The 22,871-nt window shown below is 41.4% G+C and overlaps 1 protein-coding gene across 1 annotated transcript in view; it reads right to left on the bottom strand.

Moving 5' to 3' along the window:
- Positions 1-1,383: 1,383 nt before the first annotated feature.
- LOC121402888 overlaps positions 1,384-22,871 on the bottom strand; it is a 44,370-nt gene continuing 22,882 nt past the window's right edge. Inside the window, 5 exon segments of the mRNA XM_041589656.1 lie at positions 1,384-1,888; positions 7,406-7,589; positions 7,813-8,665; positions 8,830-9,246; positions 18,301-18,319. Coding sequence (XP_041445590.1) covers positions 1,619-1,888; positions 7,406-7,589; positions 7,813-8,665; positions 8,830-9,246; positions 18,301-18,319 — 1,743 coding nt within the window. The 3' untranslated portion in view covers positions 1,384-1,618.

Below are 22,871 nucleotides of genomic sequence, written 5' to 3'. Positions count from 1 at the left end.
TCGGGGCCCCCACACAGTGTCAGACTGGGACACCAGGGGCCCACCCAAAGACCTTAGACCAGGGGCCCACTCTCAGTACTATTATTCTTCCTCTTCCTCATATTATAATCTATTAATCCATCTATTTATCCTCTTTGTTCTCATAGAAATTGGTAATGACCATGAAATAGGCCAAATGTTTAGAATCAAGAGGCCCACTGATACCTTGGCCCACCGGGAGTTTTCCTGGTATCCTGGGGTGCCGGTCTGACACTGTCAATATTATTAATTAAATATCACTTATCATCTCCGTAACATCAGCACCATTGTTATTACAATCAGGATAATCTCAGTATCATTATTTATTGCCTGGATGAAAACCAGACAAATGCTTTTTGGTGAGGGGAGAACTGCACCCAATGCCAGTTGCACCCAAGTACCCCTAAATCTGGCTCTGGTGACCTGATCATAATTTTCTCTTAAATAAAAAGGCCACAGATCAAAATGATAAATGAACTATTAACCCCTGAGGTGCCAGTGCTTGTTATAATGATACCCAGTACAACTTCCAAACAGGCTTTGAAGGGGACCTGTCACCCAAAGAAATAATTCCAAACCCTATTTTATTATGTTAGACAAACAAATAAACTTTCCTTAGACTATATCAATTGCTTAACTCTTGTTTCTTTATTCTTTTTGAATCTACAATTTGAATTACAGGCAGGCACCATTTTTGTGGAAACTCAGCTTTACATTATCCCAAAATCATATGTAGATGCCAGTAAGGAGGAAGTGGAAATTCCCAGAATATGTGTTTCATCTTTAATTTAATAAGGATTTATATTATACAGTTTTTATGTCTGGATGACAGATTCCCTTTAACTGAATTAAAAGGAATATTTCCTCCTGTTTATGAGCTGTTCTCTCACAATCTCTCTCTGCCTTTGTCTGACCCTGGAAATTAAAATGATTGCAGCCGGGGATAATTTTGGGGCAGTGCAGAGAAGTAATTTGTAGTGATGAGCGTCACTTTTCATTGCAAACTTTTTGGCAAAGCGAAACAGGTCAGATTCGCCCATCACTAGTCATTTGCTCTGAGACCTCTGAATCACAGGGGACATGTGAGCAAAACATATTGATAAAAGCACAATTGTTAGAATGTTTCCGTTTATACAACAGTAATGTACAGATTGTGCTGCCGTTAAAATGAAACTCATAGTATCTCCCTAAATGCTAAAGGTTGGAGGGCTGCAGGTTGGACAACACTGAGTTACATTGATTCTTCTTCTCTTAACTTGGTTCTCATCCTCCTACAATGCAGATCCATTTGTCCTGATTAGGGCCTCTCCCATAATCTTCCCCTTTTCTGGGAAAAATTTTATTTCTTATAATAACCCAGCAGTGAAAAGAGAAGGAATTTTTAATGCTACCCACATTAAAACAAAAAAAAAAAAGAAATCAAAACAAAATGGCACAATACTCTTTGTATGTAAGATAATAGCAAGATGATTTTGCAGTCTCTTCCCAATGAGAAGAAAGTGAAATACTACAGGAATAACCTGGGAGGTGGCTGCTAGTGGAGAAGGAACACTTAGATCCCAATGCTTCCCACCGACTTATCTCTTTGGGTGCCCTTGTGTCACCTCTGATCAAAGTAGTTCTCCTCTTCACAACTGTCTGTTAATGTATAGCCAAAATATTTCCTCCTGCCCCGGACATCACTTGGTGCCGCTCTCAGATTATAGAAGGTGGTTCCTTCCCAGCTGCCTTCAATGGTTACAGTTCGGCCTTGGCCTGTGAGTAGCCGGACCTTGTAGGGAACACTTATTTTGGCTTTCTCGACTGAGGTCTCCATACGCATAGTTTTACCAATTCCAACCACAACAGGTGCTTGTAGAGATAAAGTAACCTAAAAGAAATGACAAATGTTCAGATACAGTAATTACCCTAGGGGTTTAGTTAAACTCCAACAGAACTGATGTCTGGGGAAGTTTTGCATTGGTGTCAGACATATGACAACTCCAAATTAAAAGGGCCCTAACTTTAATTCTTTGATAAATACTGTATCTCAAGTACACATCTGTGTCCACTCCTCAGTGAACAAGAGATATTTTTATAGCCCCAAACCTGGTTCTGGCTCTGCCCTTTGCTAGCTGTTTAATTGATTAATTGATTAATCAGGCTCTGGTTTTCCCAATCAGCTACATATAAATTCAGACCCAGTATAGAGGATTGTACTAGTATTAGGGGTATGGCACAAGTGCTAATATTTCACAAGTGCTTAGAAATGACAGTTACACAAGGCAGTTGGACAAGGCAAAAGGAACAGGACTCTCTTCTATCAACTTTGAACCATCTGGGATAAGAAGAAAACAGATTTGTTTGTACCTGCCTGTCTGTAACTTCTTACTCCAAACATACTTTATCCTGTATTTCTCCTCCTCTCACTCTCATGCTTCATAAAACATTTTTCACTACCTCCCCCATCAAATCCCAGTTCTATACAAATCTCAGCCTCTCTCCTCTCCTTCCCTCTCCACACATGAAGTATATAAAGTTCTCTGTTTAGCTATTCCACAAAACTCCTCTTTTTCATACAAACTAAGAACTTATAAATCCCACTCTCACTTAGTCTTTCTTTCCTTTCTACTGCTGGCAGCTGGGGACATTTCCCCAAACCCTGGCCCTTACCCCATCCCAGTTATGTCACGGCCACGAGCTCCTTCTCTCCGGAGCAAATTCAATCAGTACAGAACTCTTACTCCTATACCCAAAAACCCAGTTAATCTTTCCTGTGCTCTCTGGAATGTCAGATGTGTCTGCAACAAACTCACCGCTATACACGACCATTTCATTGCCAATTCCTTTAACCTACTCGCACTTACTGACACCTGTCTCTCTCCTACTGACACCCCCTCACCTGCTGCCCTGTCCTATGGGGGCTACACCTTACTCATACTTACTCATACTTACTCACTCATACTTACTCATACTTACTCATACTTACTTACTCATACTCCCACACCTGCTAACAGACCTGGAGGTGGGGTACGTTTGCTTCTCTCTCCCCGCTCTACTTTTAAAGTTCTTCCACCTGTTCCCTCTTTATCATTCTCCTCATTTGAGGCTCACTGCATTAGGCTCTTTTCTCCGGTTTCACTGTGCATTGCTGTTATATATCGACCACCAGGACCAACTGCACAATTTCTGGACAACTTTGCTGCCTGGCTTCCTTACTTTCTTTCATCTAACATACCTTCCATCATATTAGGTGACTTTAATATACCCGTTAACAACATTAACAACTCTTCTGTCTCTAAACTTCTTTCACTAACCTCCTCCCTAGGCTTATCTTTGTGCTCAGACTCCCCCTCTCACTCCAATGGTAATGCTCTGGATCTCATATTTACCAGACTCTGTTCAACCACCAATTTTACTAACTCCCCATTTCCCCTCTCTGATCACAATATGGTCACATTTCAACTCTCACTAACTCCCTCCTCACCCCCTGCTATTCCCCAAACACGTACTTACCGTGACTTGCAAGCTGTAGTCTCATCTCTCTTCTTCCTTTGACTCTCTTCACTCTAATATCTCAGCCATCTCATGTCCTAATGTGGCTACCTCTGTCTACTATAGTCCTCTCACCACTGCCCTAAATGAGCTGCTCCTATAAAAACTAAACGTTCTAGACCCAAACCACTCCAACCGTGACATACTGCTCATACAAAAGCTCCAAAGACATTCACATGCACTTGAGCGTCGCTGGTGCAAATCCCGTTCAGAATCAGACTTTTGGAGCTACAAATCTGCCTTGCGCTCCTATAACACCAGCCTCTTCCAAGCCAAACAAACTTACTTTACTTCACTAATTAACTCCCTTTCTAAAAAACCAGCACAACTTTTCTCCACCTTTAACCCTCTCCTTTCCCCTTCTCCACCCCCTCCATGCACATCTGTCTCTGCTCAAGATATTGCTGAGCACTTCAAAAAAAATTGACACTATCAGAAGGGACATTCCACTACTCAACCCCCCTAGACTTCCACCCCCCTCCCTCCACACTCCCCAGTCTCTCCTGTGCTCCTTCACCCCTGTCACTGATGAGGAATCTCAAAGCTTTTGGCCTCTTTTCACCTTAACACCTGACCGCTTGATCCAATTCCCTTAAAACATCTCTGCAATACCAATCCTTGTCCAATCAAAGCCTAAACTCACCTATTTAATCTCTTGCTCTCAACTGGACCGTTTCCTTCTCAACTAAAACATTCTCTTGTCACCCCCATTCTGAAAAAAAACCCTCTCTTGATCCCTCCAATCTTGACAACCTCCGACATATTTTTCTGCTACCTTTCATCTCTCAACTACTTGAGCGCCTAGTCTACAACAGACTAACCTCATTCCTCTTTGATAATAACCTGCTGGACCCCCTACAACCTGGTGTTAAGCCACAACACTCTACTGAAACTGCAACTAACTAATGACCTTTTAATCGCTAAAGCCAACAATCATTTCTCACTACTAATACTGCTTGATCTCTCGGCTGCATTTGACACTGTAGATCACCCTCTCCTCCTCCAGTCCCTCCAGTCACTTGGCCTTCGTGACACAGCCCTGTCCTGGTTCTCTTCTTATATCACCAATCGTTCCTTCAGTGTCTCCTACAATGGAGTATCATCTTCTCCCCTACCTCTTTCTGTTGGAGTTCCTCAAGGCTCTGTCCTGGGACCATTACTATTCTCCCTCTATACTTCCTCCCGTGGCAAATTAATCAACTCGTATGGTTTCCACTACCACCTCTATACTGACGATACTCAGATCTATCTCTCATCTCCTGATCTCAACCCAGAACTCCTAACTCTGTCTCCTCCTGCCTGTCACATTACCTTAAATTAAACCTCTCTAAAACTGAAATGGTTCTCTTTCCTCCAACTAACACCAGTACCATCCCGGAAGTATCCATCATAGTTAACAATTCCACTATCACCCCCTCTACCCAGGCCCGGTGCCTTGGGGTTATCCTAGATTCTGCCCTGTCATTCACTCCTCATATCCAGTCACTTATTAAATCATGTCACTTCCACCTAAGGAACACATCCAAAATATGATCATTTATCACCCAAGATGCTGCCAAAATTCTTATTCACTCTCTCATCATATCGCGTCTAGACTACTGTAACTCTCTTTTAATTGGCCTCCCCCTCCAGAGACTGTCAGCTCTCCAGTCCATAATGAACACTGCTGCGAGGCTCATACACCTCAGCAACCGCTCCTCCTCTGCCTCACCATTCTGTCAATCCCTGCACTGGCTTCTGTTACCTTTCAGAATCAAATTAATGACACTGACTTTCAAAGCACTTCATAACTCTGCCCCACCCTACATCTCTGAACTCATCTCTATATACTCACCCACTCGCTTACTACTCTCCTCTACTGACCTGCTCCTCAACTCTTCTCTCATTACCTCCTCACATGCTCACATTCAAGACTTTGCAAGGGCTGCACCCCTCCTCTGGAACTCTCTCCCACGATCTGTCCCACTTTCTCCCAACCTTTCTGCTTTCAAGAAATCTCTTAAAACGCACTTATTTCGAGAAGCCTCCCCTCAATCTGCTTAACTACCAAACGCAACACCACATACAGTACCACATTTCTCACCCACTTAATTCCATCTTGCCCACTCCCACACCTTGTGTATTACTCCCTTCCCTTTAGAGTGTAAGCTCTTTCTGCATAGGGCCTTCCTCACCTTTTGTACTGGTATTGATTGTGATGTATGTTCTATGTATATAATTCATGTATTTAGTTGTATAATCACATTTACTTTACAGTGCTACACAATATGTTGGCGCTATATAAATACATGTTAATAATAATTAAAACTACTAATTATTATTATAATATTTAGTGCCATTGTGTCCTGCAGTGCACTACAGAGTATAAGGACACTAATATAAGATGTAACAGTTCCATATACAGGTAAACATTTAAGCAGAATCATTACAATAAGAGACAATGTGGGGAGGGCTCTGTATGGTATCTATGCTGGTTTAGGGACAGATGAAGTGACCAGAAAAGACAATCCCCTCTCTGTATCCTGAAAATACTGTATAGGAAACATGGTGAAGTAGTTTATGGGGCATCATCAATTCCACCCCATTCTGAATCCATCTAGGGCAGGGATCCCCAACCTTTTTTTATCCGTGAGCCACATTCAAATGTAAAAAGAGTTGGAGAGCAACACAAGCATAAAATATTCCCTTTGGATGCCAAATAAGGGCTGTGATTGGCTATTTGGTTGCCCCTATATGGACTGGCAGCCTACAAGAGCCTCTACTTGGTACTATACTTAGTTTTTATGCAATTAAAACTTGCTTCCAAGCCTGTAATTCAAAAATAAGCATCTGCTTTGAGGACACAGAGAGCAACATTCAAGGGGTTGGAGAGCAACATGTTGCTCGCGAGCTACTGGTTGGGGATCACTGATCTAGGGGATGGTTCACAAATGAAATGCACTGTAGCCTGGAATATTAACTTTCTCCTACATATTTGCCAAGGCTGCAGGACTAACAGCCAATAAAAGAGTGAAGTTAGAGATGGCCACAGTCCTCTAGTCTGAAATTCCGCCACTCTCCATTCATTTTGATGGAATTTTTAAAAAAGTACCAGAGGGTGAAAGTGAAAGTTCATCCTTTGATAAATACCCCTTTCAAAATCCCATAGAAATGAATGGAGAGTGGCGGAATTTCACTCTAGAGGACTGTGGTGATCTCTAACTTCATTATTTGATAAATATGCCCCAATGAGTCTACGGTCAGACCAATAGTAATGGCAATGTCCAGTACATGTAAAGTATTTCCAGCAAATTCTCTACATGTATTACTTACTATACATGATTGGTACTTCAAATTCCCTGTATAACTCAGTCTGCAGCCTTGTGCCTTTATATGGTCACAGAACAACCCCTCAGTGACTTCTAATATCCTTATCATTTACAGTAGGGGGTACATTATCCCTTATAATACATGAGTGATACTCAGAGTTCCCTGTATAACTCAGCCTGCAACCTTGTGTCTTGATATGGTCACAGAACAACCCCTCAGTGACTTCTAATATCCTTATCATTTACAGTAGGGGGTACATTATCCCTTATAATACATGAGTGATACTCAGAGTTCCCTGTATAACTCAGCCTGCAGCCTTGTGCCTTTATATGGTCACAGAACAACCCCTCAGTGACTTCTAATATCCTTATCATTTACAGTAGGGGGTACATTACCCCTTATAATACATGAGTGATACTCAGAGTTCCCTGTATAACTCAGCCTGCAGCCTTGTGCCTTTATATGGTCACAGAACAACCCCTCAGTGACTTCTAATATCCTTATCATTTACCGTAGGGGGTACATAAGTCACTGATCCCGTTACCTCTCGTTCATTGGTGTTGGTGAAATCCCACTGGTGAGTGATGTTATTATCAAGTAAAATCTTGGAATCTCTTTCCGTGTCAATGACAGGAATTCCCTCCATGAAAGTCGTTTCTGCCTCCTCCACAAACACAATGTTATGATCATGAATGAATCTACTCACTTCCTTCATCATTTTCTTGAAGCTGAATGAAAGAAATAATTAATATGTGATAGCGTTATCTCACTATTCCCCTTGTGAAACTGTTTCATAATTAAGACAATGTATTTATAGAATCCCATTTGAGGAGGTTTACTGGTGGGAAGAAAATGAAATCCATCGATTTTCTAAGCTTTCAGTCCCCCAGTCAGTAGTCCATTGGGCAACTTTCCCTGAGGCACAGCAATATAAAAAGGAAAATCACTCACCTGAAAGTCTCATTTAATGTGGAGCTCCCATCACTATTATCATAGGTTTCTGTATTTAAGATCATACTCTTTTCTGTGACAATTTTCCCCAATTCATGGAAGAACTCAAGACCCTCCATCCTCTGAATGAATGTTCCTCCTATGAACCCAAACAGTCTGTACCGATTATAGTCCTGACCCAAGAACCTGGCGACCCCCCAATATCCTGGATTCTGTTGAGTTGGCTGTGGCCCTTTATACAGTTTGCCTTCAGCCTTACTGACCCACCAGAGGTTTCCCTCAGGGCAGAAAGAAATCACATGGGGAGAATCTCTGTCGTCTCTTTGTCTGAGTGCGGTTCCTAAATCCAACCAATCACTATCTGTCTCTGCTGGTTTGACCCACATCTTAATCTGACCGTCACTTGTTTTTGCATATAAAGAACCTTGGGGGTCAAAGAAGACAGAGTCAACATCACTGCAGTTATACTGCCCTACATATACACCCAGGTCACCAACCCATTTCTGACTTTCATCCTCTGGGTGTGGGTCCCTGTAAACTGTTCCTGAATGTGTCACTGCACAGAGAAGCCCCATGGGATCAACTGAGATAAGTTTAAACATGTCCCACCCAGTGTGCTCATTTCTTCTGTCAGGGGAAAACAAGATTTGGTTTGTACAAGATGATACTGGGCCGGTGTAGAGATTTCCCTCTCGGATGGCGAAGAGTTTCCCAGTTGGACTCAAGGCAATGTTCTCTAATCCATCAAGTCTCCCAAGTGTTATTGCCCTTTCATGAAAATTATCTTTAGGGTCCCGGGGTGCTGGGCCAACTCTCACTCTATAATCCTCATCCATCACCAGTAACATTGTCTCTGCAGAGGGAAAAATATATTGAGATTGAAGGGAAATATGAAATTGCAAGTTAACCTGTTGTGATCTAAGCAAATCAATATATAAATGGAGCCACACTTTAGTGTAATGATCACTCATTTAATTGGGTCCCTCCCATATTACTGAATGAAATAAAAAAACAAACCTTCGTTCACCTCTAGCCGACAGGACACATAGATGGAGAGTCTCAGGGCAGAGTGAGTGACCTTCACAGTCAGTTCTGCTCCATCATCTTCCTCTATGTCGGGAGTTATATGGATTGTGCACTGACAGTTGGAATCTCCATTTTTATTTGTTATTATAGGAAACATTTCCACTTGCAGTGGCCTCGGTGCTGGGCGCAGATTAGTCACATTCCCATTACTCACTAACTGTTCTGAAATTGTCTTATTTGCCATTGATTTCCAGGAGAGAATCTCAATCTGTTCGTCACCTTTTCTTTGCAAATATAAAGTGATTTCAGTGGGTTCCAGCAGGGACTCAGGGATCTGACAGCTCAGAGTTGATTTTCTCATATGCACCAATCGTTCCGCTCCAAGAATTGAAGAATTTTTGTGGGGTTCTGTTAAAATAAAGTAAGTTAGGGGTGAGCAGCTGTAAATGAAGAATATTGGTCCTATACAGATGTTACAGTTAAGTCTTTGAATTCCTTTCCATTTTTTTTTTTAACAATTCAAGTTTATTAAGTATACCAGAATACCATCAGTATTTCACAGGTAGGTATTGCAATAATAGTACAGGTAAATGCAGCATAATCATTAACAGCAGTTATACATATAAGTTATAAGCATCATCTGTTTTGAAACCCTGCTGTGTCTACCTTATGTATTGGGTAAGTGGGTTATTAAGCAATACAGGGGTTCGTATATGTTTCTGAGTAACTTACCCACTTGCCGTATGGGCTTATACTCTCCTTGATCTAACAGGGAGGGGTTCAAACACCTGCTTATGATGGCTAAAGGATGTATGAGATTTGGGAGTACTTCATGTGGTTTCTTGCTTCACTGCAATGTCTAGAAAAGAGAGTCAAGATGCTGTGCAATGGGGTTGTCTAGTTTTAGGAATGTCTGGGCCCTGGTATACTCTTCGTGCATTTGTGTATTTTGCCTTATACCGTAAAATGCGGTTGAGCCTCTAACCACATGTCCCATGTTTTTTTTAAATTTTCAGGACAACCTCTTCTAATGTACCAGTATATTAACTTGTAGAGAGGAATGACTGAGTTAACCTGTTTTTGCCACATGGCAAGTGAAGGGGGGTCTTGCGCTTTCCGTTTCATGGCTATACATTTTTTTGGAGTTTATAAAATCGCTAAAAGAGTCCTTGTTGCCCTTGTTGGGGCCAAATCCTCCACTTGGTTAAGTAGCATAATTAACGGGTCAAGTTGAACTGGAATGTTTGTGACCTTGTGTAATCAGAAACAGAGTTCCAGAACTATTGTATTTTGTTACATGACCATTTTGCGTAATCTGGAGGGAGTGAGATAGGTTCTGTGCAGTAATTTGTCTTTAGCTCCAACTAGATACTCGTGATGTGAGTACAGAATGTCCAGCCAAATATCCTTGTTTATACGAGGAATGTCCTGTCACCATTGTCAAAGATTTAATTTAATTTTGTTCTCCAGAGTGAGTATCAAGGGTTGGCAATTAAGGTCCATGAACTGTTTAAGGTCTTTATGGATCGTAATCCCAAGATATTTAAAAGACGAGGTCCACTGTAACCCCTTCAGGTCAGGTGATGTATGTGGGTCGGGGGTATCAACAGGAAATAGGGTAGATTTCGCCCAATTAATTTTCAAACCTGAATAGGTTCTATGCTTATTGATAATAGATAGTGCCACTTCAAAGTCTGAGATAGGGTTAGCCAGGTATAGGAGCGTATCGTCCACAAATAAGGACAATTTCTCTGTCCGCTGGCCCAATTTAAGTCCCACTATATCAGGGGAGTCTCGAATTAGGCAGGCCAATGGTTCCATAGCAATGGCAAAAAGCAGGGGGGGACAGTGGACAGCCCTGCCTTGTGCCTCGAGAGAGGGAAAATGTGGGGAAATGTTGTGGTTAGTTTTAACACATGCTTTAGGGGCAGCATATAGGGCTTTTGTCCCTTTCAGGAAGTTAACAGGGAACATGAGGTATGTCATGATGGACCATAGATACGCCCACTCAACCAAGTCAAAAGCTTTCTCATTGTCCAATGAAGCAATGACCCTTTTACCTGAGTTGTCGTGTTCAATTACTAAGTTAGTATAAAGCCTCCTCAAGTTGACATCCACTGATCTACCCGGGAGAAACCCTGACTGATCTGGGTGAATGATGGCAGGGAGGATGGGGGACAATCTCCATGCTAACACTTTAGCCAAAATTTTTGCGTCACTATTTATAAGAGATATTGGATGATATGATGCACATTGCATGGGGTCTTTGCCCAGTTTTAATATCAGAATAATCAAGGAGTTGTTAGCGGAAATTGGCAAGGTATCATTATCACAGATGGCATTGAATATTTTTGCTAGACATGGTGCTAAGAGCGGCCTAAATCTTTTGTACCACTCCATGGGTAGGCCGTCTAGGCCTGGAGTTTTCCCAGATTTAAATGTGTTGATAGCTTCAGTTACTTCTTGGGAAATTATAGGTATATTCAAATTATTGCTATCTGTGTTTGGTAGGGGAGACAGCAATTTCATGGCTATACTCTTGGATATCTGATTCTGGTATGGTCAGTTTAGTCTGATATAGGGTTTGATAGCTCCCCCGGGAGCATTTGAACATTCCCATGTTCATCCCTTGTGCCTGGTATTGTTGTGGTATGAGTTGGGTCTCTTGCTCGTTGGGCTAGTAATTTCCCAGACTTATCCCCAGATTCCATCAGGTTTGCTCTGTGATAAATGTGTGATTTTTTTTGACCTCTTCTGTTTGTGCTATCAGCAACTTAGTTTGGGAGAGATGCCAAGCTATTCTAGTATTCTCATTAGGAGCTGTGATATAGGCTTTCTCCAGGTCCACCACAGTGCTTGGTTAACTTGTGCATTGAGCAATCCCTGGGTTCCTATATATCCACAAGTCTTTAAGCTAAAATGCATCGAACCATCTATGAAAGGCATTATCTGAACAGGAGGGTATAGGGAGTCTGTCAATGTGTACATCCAACACTGCATTGAAGTCTCCTATTAACAAAAGAGGAGCATCAGGCAAGTTAGCTAACTTGTACATAATAGTATACAATATTTCATCTGAGAACGGTGGTAGGACATAGATATTGACCATGGTGATTAAGGAACCCATAATGCGGGCTTGAACTATCAGGAATCTGCTCTCTGGGTCAGATATTAGGTGCAGCAAGGTAAAGGGACATGTTCTATTAACTAGGATTGTAACTCCCCTTTGAATAGGTTGAATATGTGGCATGATACGCCACCACCACCCATCTTTTTTTGAGTGTCATAAGCTTGCTGCCATCTAAGTGTGTTTCCTGGAGGAACACTATATGAGAGTTGTGTTGCTTTATAAATTGAAAGACCAAACTATGCTTTATAGCGCTGCCAAGACCTCTGACATTCCATGACATAACATTCAATCTAGACATTGTACATTGCCTAAGAGATAAGGGCCTATTAAAGGCCACCCATGCACTGTATGACTTATCGTAATTTTTGAAGTTAAGTACTAATACCACACACACTCAGTATTGAAGCAGGTAAGGAGAACGAGGGGAAAAAACTTCAACTGTGAACATACCCTTACCCCCACCCCATCCACCGCTATCCCCAACATTAGAAGTGGATCTATCCCCCAAACAAGAGCAAATATACTTATGGTTACGGTTTTAGCAGGAATATGAAGTCTCGGAGTCAATTGAAATTGTGTCCCGTCCTCACAGGTAGGATAAACATTCCCAACAGAGTAGGTAAACTGAAGGTTGTAGGTGCTGCTCGAGATTTTGCTTTAGCGGCGTGGTGATCTAATGGTTTTTGCCTCGAGTCAGTGAATTGCATCTTCTGGCCTTGTGAAGAAATGTGTTTGATCATTTGCTTGAATCCTTAATCTGGCTTGGAAAAGCATGGCATAGGGTAGGTTGTGCTGGCGTAATCTCTTCTTGGCTTCAGTAAATTTCATGCGCTGTTTGCGTACTTTGATAGAAAATGGATACTTTTGCATTGTCATGCATGATTTCTTGATGTTTCCTGGCTTCCAAGAGTTACCGGTTGCGATCCCTGTTTTAGCAAGCGGGCAATGAGAGGCCTTGGAGGTGCCCCTGGCGGAGGGGGCCGGGCCGGAATTCTATGGGCTCGCTCAACTATAAATTAAGAGGAGAAAGTCTCAGCTCCAAGCTTTTCTTTAAGCCAATTCTCAACAAAAAGTTCAGGAGTGCCCCCTTCTGCTCTTTCAGGGAGACCCACTAATCTGATGTTGTTTCTAGGCGATTCTCCATATCGTCTGCTTTAGCTGTGAGGTCTCTTATTTGCTGCGTCATATTGTTAATGTTATCAGGTATGGGGACTATGGTATCCTCCAGAGCGCTAATATGCCTTTCTGCCTCCGTTGTGTGCTCTCTAATTTTCTGTACATCATGTTTAAGTAGAGCAAGATCGGCTTTAAGATCATCTAATTTGCTGATTGTAACCTCATGGTTAGTAGAAATAAGTGCCATTACTTCTGCTAGCATGGGTTGGCGTGGCACAGCCTGCTGAGAGTCCTCGCTTTGGTCTTGGTATGGAGAGAGTGCTGGAGAATTGTATGGAGAGGTCGGAGGGGAAGCAGCATCTATCCTGGGCTGCGCTGGCATCCATCTGATCCCTGGCGTATCTCCCCAGCTTCTTAGCCACGGATGCTGCAATATTACTGTGGCTGGAGCTTTCTATTGAACTGTTGGACCTGTGCGTAGTGTTATTGGGTGAATGGAGTTGTGGCCGCCATCTTAGGAAACCGCGTGCACGGGATCCTGGCCGTGTCAGCTCACCTTACCACGATTCTTTTTCGTGCTTGCCATCAGGTGCTGTGGCAGTCTTTAGCTGCGTCTATAGCCCCTTCCAACTTTTGTATCCCTGCTGGGAACAGAATTATAGCAGGATAAGTTTAGCACGGGCACGGAGCTATTTCTTTATGCTTCCGTCCTGCTCGAGGCATATACACGCCCCCCTGAACCCCTTTCCTAATCACATAATGGAAAATAGCACCTTACAAATTAATGTTTGTATCTGCATTTGATCATTTAATTGCCATTTATGAGATGGTGAGCAGGAACCTTGATTCTAGGATGGCAGTGGGTATGGTCTACTTAGACTTTGCTAAAGCCATAGGTGGATTTTCATTAAGGCTTGGAGATGCTAAGCCTCCCCAAACCTGTTTGCCTAAAGAATTAAAAGAAAAGTTAAAATATTTTTTTTAAAAAATCCTCTGTCTCACCAATGAATCTATTTGAGTTTGTCTGGGGGGGAGGGGCAGAGGGTGCTGCTGACTTTAGAAAAAAATCCCTATCTGGTGACTCTAGTGATGTCATCATGAGCTTTTGCACTGCAAATCCTGTGAGATTTTGGATGGGAAAGTTTATGAACTGATCAGTTACGGAATAGGTGAGACTGAGCTTTACCCAGGATGGTTGTTTGTGCTGGGGATCAGGCGCAAGAGACAAAGCAACTGTAACCCTTTTGACACTTTGACCCTTTGTCGGTGTTACACTCCACGTGTGGCGCTTAACTGATGACACGGGACAAACCTGAGCCACTCGCAGTGAAATTGGGAGAGACTGGATACCTGGTACTAGTGCAGTGCCTCCACCTAATGGGATCTGGGAATCCACGTACGGGTGGCCCCACTAGGAACAAAATAATAATGCCCACACAATATTGGTTAAACTGAATAATGGTTTATATAAAATAACTGGCCAACTAGTACATGCAGCTCTCCTAACTGGTGGCAATAGGGCCTCACTAACTAACTTGCTAGCGCCAAGCTGTCTGCCTAAGAAAAGGCAAAGTCCTTTAATAAACAGTCTCTTTATTCTTCAGCGCCTCTTTTGGGTATTTTCCCTTTAACCAGGATACTCACAAATCCTCTTTGGATGCCTTTCAGTTTGTCTTCAGGTGAGTCCAGCACAGTCAGACATACAGTGAGACTAGCAGCCCCTTTGGATGCTCAGATAGGAATCTCCTGCTGGTTGTTCCTCCAGTCTGGATTCCTCTCACACTCTCTGTTTCTCCAGGCACAGTATATGGCTTCCCTGTGCCAGTCTGATCCAAATGAATGTGGTGCAGCCTCTCAGCTCTCTGGGCCCACCAGCAGCTCTCTTGCTTCCTTCTCTGTCCACCATGCGGCTCTCTATGCCAGACTCTCTTCTTTTGCCAGTCTCTGTGACTTCCTCTTCCTGCCTGCCACTCACTAGCTGCTGTGTCACTTCCTGCTGCACTGAGATCACTGAACAGCTGGTTGCTAGGTAACACACACACACACACAGGCTCTGGGCTTCTGTCCTTACAGGGATAAGTGCAATGATTTTGTACTCATTCCCTACACAACTGCTAATCCTCCACCTGATTATCTTGTATGTGTAACTTACAATGTATCTCAACTCATCCTGGATAAGTGGTTTTGGAAGGAGTAATACAAGAGGTTATTGGCACAAAACATATTGATCACTGGCAGTTCCATTGAACTATTTAGGGAGGTGTTATCTGAAACTGTGAAGGTGGGATACAGTCGTTATGGTGCGTTACGGAAATGCTGCCTTCATTTGTATCACAGGTTAGACTGCAGCCTAAATGTCTTTAATGTATTTTCCCATTCCTCTGGGTCAGCTCGCAGATGACTTTGGCTACTTTCACTTTGTTTTTGTTCAATCTCATCTACTGTTATGTTGTATTACTTTGAAACTGCAGTAGAAAAATCAGCTACTGTTTTTATGCAAAGGGAACCAACATGTATCTGCATTATACTTTCTGCATGAAAGATGTCTCACATATGACACGTAACATATCCCATGTGTTTCATTTGAAAGTAGCCCAACAAACATAGTTTCATGTTCAACAACCCAATCGTTAGCCCTGATTTCCAGTAATGTGAATTAACTGAACTTTTTCTATACGTTCGATAAGAGAGTTCTATGAATATTATTTTCAAAATAGTCTGGGCTTTGTCCATGTCAAGTGGAAAATGAGTCAATATTAATGACACAGTGTGTGGGTCCATCAGTTGGAAGCTCTTAAGTCAGACCATGGATGGGACAGACGTCAGACTTTTGCAAATGTTTATATTATGGGGCTGAATCAGCTGTAAAAAATCACAGGTGAATAAACTGTTGAAGTAACATTAGACTTTGGCTCCCCAAACAAAAACATCACCCCCAGGCTATGATTACAGTGTTTATATTCATTAAATGCAGCTTCTGTCCCTACAGATTTGTAGTTATTAAATGCCTTTCTCTTCTTTCCCATTAACTTCTTTACTTCTGTATTAAGCCACACAGGATGATTCTTAGAGCTTCTACATTTACTTCTTAAAGGGGCTGTTCACCTTCCAAACTCTTTTTCCAATTCAGTTGTTTTTAAATTTTTCCCCAGAAATAAAAAATACTTTTTTCAATTACTTACCATTATTTATTTTTTACTTTTTTCCCAAAATCTAAGTATAAAGTTGAATGGTGTTTGAGTCTGGCAGCTCAGTAATTCAGGTGCAGATTCTGTTATAATTTTGCAACATTGAGTTGATCCATTTCTCAGCAGTATCTCTGGAGTATCAGTAACTATTGTATCAAGTCTAACAACTGCCTGTAATGAAACTCAGGGATTCTGCTCAGCAGGGACAAACATAAGAAATGTATCAACTAAATGTATCCATTTAGAACAGTTTACAGGGTCAGCGACCCCCCTCCCAGAGCTGCTTCAGAAGGTGAAAAGTGACACTTTACACTTCAATATTAGAAAAACGGTCACACATAGAAAATAGAAAGTAATTGGAAAAAGTCTTTATGTCTGATGATCTATCTGAAACCAACTAGTTGTTTAAAAGTGAACCACCCCTTTAAGGGAATACATTGAGAACAGTAATGATTTCATAGTTTAAATGACAACCATTTCTGTTCTGTGTTTTTAGCTGAAAACTTATTGCCCCAATCAATGCTCTGTAGGGCAGCCCTCAAGGCACTAAAATTAGCTTTTACAAAATTCCTGGTTTTTGTTGCCCCAGTATATATTAGTTTTTTGCACCAGACATTAAATGATATAACATTATGGTCACTATTACCCAGGGGTTCAATGACTTGCACATTTGCTATAAGTTCTGGCTCATTAGAGATCACTAGATCCAGAATAGCATTTTTTCTGGTTGGCTCCTCAACAACCTGTGCCATAAAATTATCATGTAACAGTTTATAAACTTGTTCCCATTAACTGATCTGGCAGTACCGTTGCTCCAGTCAATATCTGGGTAATTAAAATCCCCCATTATCATTACTTTACCCAAACTAGCAGCCTTTTCTATTTGCATCAGGAGCTTCGCCTCCTCCTCCTCATCACTTACATTAGGGGGTCTATAGTGACCCCTACAATTAATTTGCTGGACTCTTTACAATTGGTGAAGAACTCCACCCATACGACTTCTGCCCCCTCATTTTCTAACATAACCTTCTCCTTTATATTAGATTTAAATCCTGCCTAACATACAGACATACCCCTCCTCCTTTTCTATCGCCTCTGTCCCTGGGAAACAAAGTATAGCCACTGATATTTACTGCCCAGTCATGTGACTCATTCAGCCATGTTTCAGCCAATCACATCATATTTTCCCTCCAGCACCTCCAGCTCTCCCATTTTACCAGTCAGACTCGTTGCATTTACAAACATACATTTAATACTGGCACCATATTGAACATATGACATGTGCTCCTCCCTATCCTTAACACCCAACCAAATCTCCTCCCCCATTTTCCCTTCCTTTGCCCACTATCTCATCTAACCTGTCTACCACTGAATCTTTTACTGATCCCCCCCCCATGCCTAGTTTAAACTCTCCTCCAACCCTCTAGCCATCTTCTCTCCCAAAACAGCTGCCCCATCATCATTGAGGTGCCCCCATCCCTAGCAAAGAGCCTGTAGGCGACTGAGAAATCAGCCCAGTTCTCCAAAAACCCAAAACCCTCCTCCCTACACCAATCTCTCAGCCCCACATTAATCTCCCTACGCTCCCGCTGTCTCCTTAGTGTTGCTCGTGGCTCAGGGAATATCTCTGAGAAAATTACCTTGGAAGTCCTCGCCCTCAACTTTACACCTAGTTTTTTAAAATCATTTTTGAGGACTTCACCACCTCCTCTAACTTTGTCATTGGTACCTATGTGTACCCCAACTCCTGGGTCTTCCCCAGCCCCTCCCAATAATCTGTCCACTCGTTCCACCACATGCAGAACCCTAGTCTACCAAAACAAAAACATCACCCTCCAGCTATGACTAAAGCATTTGATACAGTGTCACACAGAAGGTTACTGGTTAAATGAAGGAATGTTGGCCTGGAACATAGTATTTGTACCTGGATAGAGAACTGGCTAAAAGATAGACTACAAAGAGTGGTGGTAAATGGAACATTTTCTAATTGGACCAGTGTTGTTAGTGGAGTACCGCAGGGCTCTGTACTAGGTCCCTTGCTTTTCAACTTGTTTATTAATGACCTGGAGGTGGCCATTGAAAGTACTGTTTCTATTTGTGCAGATGAGACTAAATTGTGCAGAACTATAGGTTCCATGCAGGATGCTGCCACTTTGCACAGTGATTTGTCTAAACTGGAAAACTGGGCAGCAAACTGGAAAATGAGGTTCAATGTTGATAAATGCAGGTTATGCACTTTGGCAAAAATAATATAAATGCAAGTTATACACTAAATGGCAGTGTGTTGGGAGTTTCCTTAAATGAGAAGGATCTTGGGGTCTTTGTAGATAACACGTTGTCTAATTCTGGGCAGTGTCATTCTGTGGCTACTAAAGCAAATAAAGTTCTTGTATAAAAAAGGGCATTAACTCAAGGGATGAAACATAATTGTGTCTCTTTATAGGTCCCTGGTGAGGCCTCATCTGGAGTATGGGGGCAGTTTTGGACTCCAGTCCTTAAGAGGGATATAAATGAGCTGGAGAGAGTGCAGAGACTAAGTGCAACTAAACTGGTTAGAGGGAGGGAAGAGTTAAATTATGAGGGGAGACTGACAAGGTTGGGGTTGTTTTCTCTGGGGGAAAAAAGGCGCTTGTGAGGGGACATGATTAGACTTTACAAGTACATTAGAGGACATTATAGACAAATAGCAGGGGACCTTTTTACCCATAAAGAGAATCACGTACCAGAGGCCTCCCCTTCAGACTAGAGGAAAAGAAGTTTCATTTAAAGGAACAGAGTAGGGGGTTCATCACAGTGAGGACAGTGAGGTTGGGGAATGCACTGCCGGGTGATGATTCAGTTAATGACTATAAGAGGGACTTGGATGATTTCTTGGATAAGCAGAATATCCAAGAATATTGTGATACTAAAAGCGACAATTAATATAGATATTGTTATGTATAGTTTCAGTGGGTGTGAGTAGGTAAGGACACTGGGTGTCAAATTGGAGGGGTTGAACTTAATGAACTTTGGTATTTTTTCAACCTGATTTAACTATGTAACTATGTAACTATTAATTCTGGATTACATTGGGAATCCCATCTGAGGAAGGTCAAGTAAAGTTGGTTTATTTTTCACATTAGGGTAATGCTGTAAATTCCACCGTTATATTTCCCTGTATTTTATAAACATAATACAACACCACAGCAATGAGCACTCCAGGAATAGCATTTGCAGGACAAAATGTCAAACAGCAAGCTAGGTAGCTATGGCTATGAAATTAACAGGAATTCTATTGGAGACAGCAGTACCAAAATAGCCAAAGAGACCCAGACAGATGTTTTATTGAACTCTGGCAATGAGAGATGGGAGTCCCCTGTACTCTACTGTCTTCATGAAACACTGCCCCCTCTTACTGACCAGCCAAACTGGGTTGGGCCCTATGTAACCAATAATAGAAATGAGTAGGAAATGTTCTTACCTTTCATCACTTGCAGCCAACAGGACTCAGAGATGGGGAGTCTCAGGGCAGAGTGAGTGACCCTCACAGTCAGTTCTGCTCCATCATCTTCCTCTATGTCAGGAGTTATATGGATTGTGCACTGACAGCTGGAAATACGATATTTATTTTTTGTTATTATAGGATCCATTTCCACTTGCAGTGGCCTCTGATTATCCAAATCCCCATTACTGTCCAACTGTTCCATCTCTGTCGTGTCCCATCCGTCTCTGTTCCGTGGGCCAGAGAAACCAGTTTGTACCTCAGAATTCCATGAGTAAATTTCAGTTGATTTCCTCCATTTTCTTTTCAAATATAAAGTAATATGGATGAGTCTGGGCCGAAAACCAGAGATCTGGAAGGACAGAGTCGCCTTTTTCTTATGGAGCAAATATTTTGATCCCTTTATTGGAGAAAGTCCGGGCGGCTCTGTAACACACAAACCCATTTACTAAAATTTAATGTAATAATGACAGAAGAGGGTTAATCCTATAGGACGACCCAATGATCATTCTCTCTGCATTCTGTATTTAAATTATATTACACAGAAATTATTTGTTTTGCTTAGAACATTTACAAGTTTAGAGGTAAAATGTCTTCAGTCTGAATTGCCGGAAATACATGAAAATGTATTGTTTTTATACGAACATATTTAATTCCACAGATTGTAAGGAAAGCACAACAATTTGTATGTGTGTCTGCCAGTTTCCCACCCCCTAAACTCCTCTCTCTCGATTATTAAGCAATGGATTCTGGAGGTTCTTCAGAGTATCGGGGTTCCTATCAACGTGAGGAATGAGCTGTGTGTGTAACAATAATACATGTATATTTATATCTGTCCCCCCTTTTCTACATACCCCCCAACTGACTGAGCTCATGTCACACAGGGGAGGAGGAGGGATATTTCCCCTTTAATATCACACAGACACAGTATTGGGGTTCCTATCAACGTGAGGAATGAGCTGTGTGTGTAACAATAATACACATGTGTCTATTCTTTCCATTAGGGAATATCCATGGTTGTTGTTGTCTCTTACTCTTTTTAGGGCAAAAGTAAAACCACATTTTGTTTCCTGATCATGTTAAGCTTCTGTTTTCCAGCTGGTTTGTTTGACTTACTTTGACAACTTTCTCATATTCATTCACATTAAGAAGAAAGATAAACAGACCAGCAGTAGAGAGGTTTCAATATGACACTTATTACTAGGGATAGGCAAATTTTTTGCCTTGTGTCGCCGCAGAAATGACGCCCATAGAGTTGTATGGCGTCGTGCGTCAAAAAAAAAGAATTTTGCCGCTCGCCAAAATTTTTTCAACGCCCATAGACTTTAATCTTTAATTTCACTGGCGGCAAATTTTTGGCAAAAACAAAACGGGTCAAATTCGCCCATCCCTATTTATTACTATAAAATCTGCATTTTTTATTGGAAGGGGGGGGGACAAGTAGCATTTCAAGTGCAAAATTGAGTGTTGGAGTCGTATACACAAGTCTCTTGAATGACCTGCACTTCCCCTGAATAAAACAAATGACTTGGTATTTTCCTGATAAGGTGAAATCAACATCCACTTACCCAAATGTTCTGCAACAATCACCAAGACACAACAACAATAAACCCTTTATGGGTCAACTCTTCCCTCATCCTTTACATTGTACATTATCCCACTTTTATTCTCTAACCCTGGTTTGTAAAATTATTTACATTAAATGCTATATAAATAAATGATGATGATAAATAAAAGTGTTACATTGTTTTGTTTCAATGTTTCATCTAATAAAACTATGATGTCACTATGTTGTGTCATAATCTTTCATATATGCTACTAGGATGCATAATATCATGTCTAGAGGTCAGGGACAGACTGTCTGTCAGGAAATTCTCCAGGGAGCCTTTCCCACTTACTGGAGCACAGACAATTAACTCTTTCCTACCCTTTTCAAGTCCAACTAGTGTCTTTTCAAAAACATAAATTCCATTTTTCATAAATGTACCTGTAAGCAATAAATCATGATTAATGAATGTCTCAGACATGGGGATACCAGGGCTCTTATCAGAAAGAAGAATATGTTTTAGGGACAGCAGTGATTGCTTTATTCTCATACGAGCCCTCGCTGTCCAAGTCTGACACTGCTGGAAGTACAGGATGAATTAACAGTGTAACCCAATAAAGAGGCAAATCATAAAATGTTTTAGTTCCCAGCTGGGAGGAGGGAGAATTATTATTGATGTGGAGACAGATCTAAATATCTAATTTTTGGTGAATTTCATTTTGTGAATGAGCAGCTTTTGGGAGTTATATTCCAGGCTGATTCACTTGGATCCAGTACATCCAAAAATACAAAACGATTTTCAGTTCTTACCTTTTTTCATAAAAACTACATAGACACAACAAATTCCTGCCACAAGTATCACTGCAGCGAGAATTCCAACCACAGCTCCGATCATTATGGAACGCCACTCTGTAACGGTAAATACATATTTATATCTACACTTAACTGCAGTGTCTACAGTGCACTCAAACAAACTAAATTGTGTTGCATTGTTGAATAAATGACATAGGAAGGATCAGCACTCGAATCCTATGGGCTATTGTCAATTATGGCATATTAGGGATACACTGAATCCTCTATTTTGGAATTTGGCTGAATCCTGAATCTTTCACGAATAGTGATGACCAAATCTGTCCTGTTTTGCCGAAAAATGCACAAAACTGAGCACAAATTCGTGAAAAATTTGCAAATGCATTAAAGTCAATGGGCATTTTTTTTCATGGTGACTTTTTTGACCCGGCAACATTTCTGTCTCTGTAACTTTTTATGTTGTGACGAATTTTCACAGATGACGAAATTCATAATTTTTGCACGTAATCCATGGCTTCACTATTCATGAATGATAAATCCTGAACCAAATCAGAACACTAATTTGCATATGCAAAATTAGGTCACAGAAAGTTTACAAAGTAAAACATGCACAGTGTATGTAAAAAATAGCAATTTCCTTGTTGTTGTGATGAAAAGTCATGTGATTTTAAGGATACAGATTAGGTTCAGCAAAGCATTTGGATTCAGCCAAATCTGAATTATGCTGAAAAGGCTGAATCTAGAACCAAATCCTGGATTTGC

This window comes from Xenopus laevis, chromosome 4L, assembly GCF_017654675.1.
Source record: "Xenopus laevis strain J_2021 chromosome 4L, Xenopus_laevis_v10.1, whole genome shotgun sequence".
In the NCBI taxonomy this organism is placed as follows: domain Eukaryota; kingdom Metazoa; phylum Chordata; class Amphibia; order Anura; family Pipidae; genus Xenopus; species Xenopus laevis.
The sequence above is the reverse complement of the archived record's forward strand: the minus strand, read 5'-3'. Positions and strand labels throughout refer to the sequence as shown.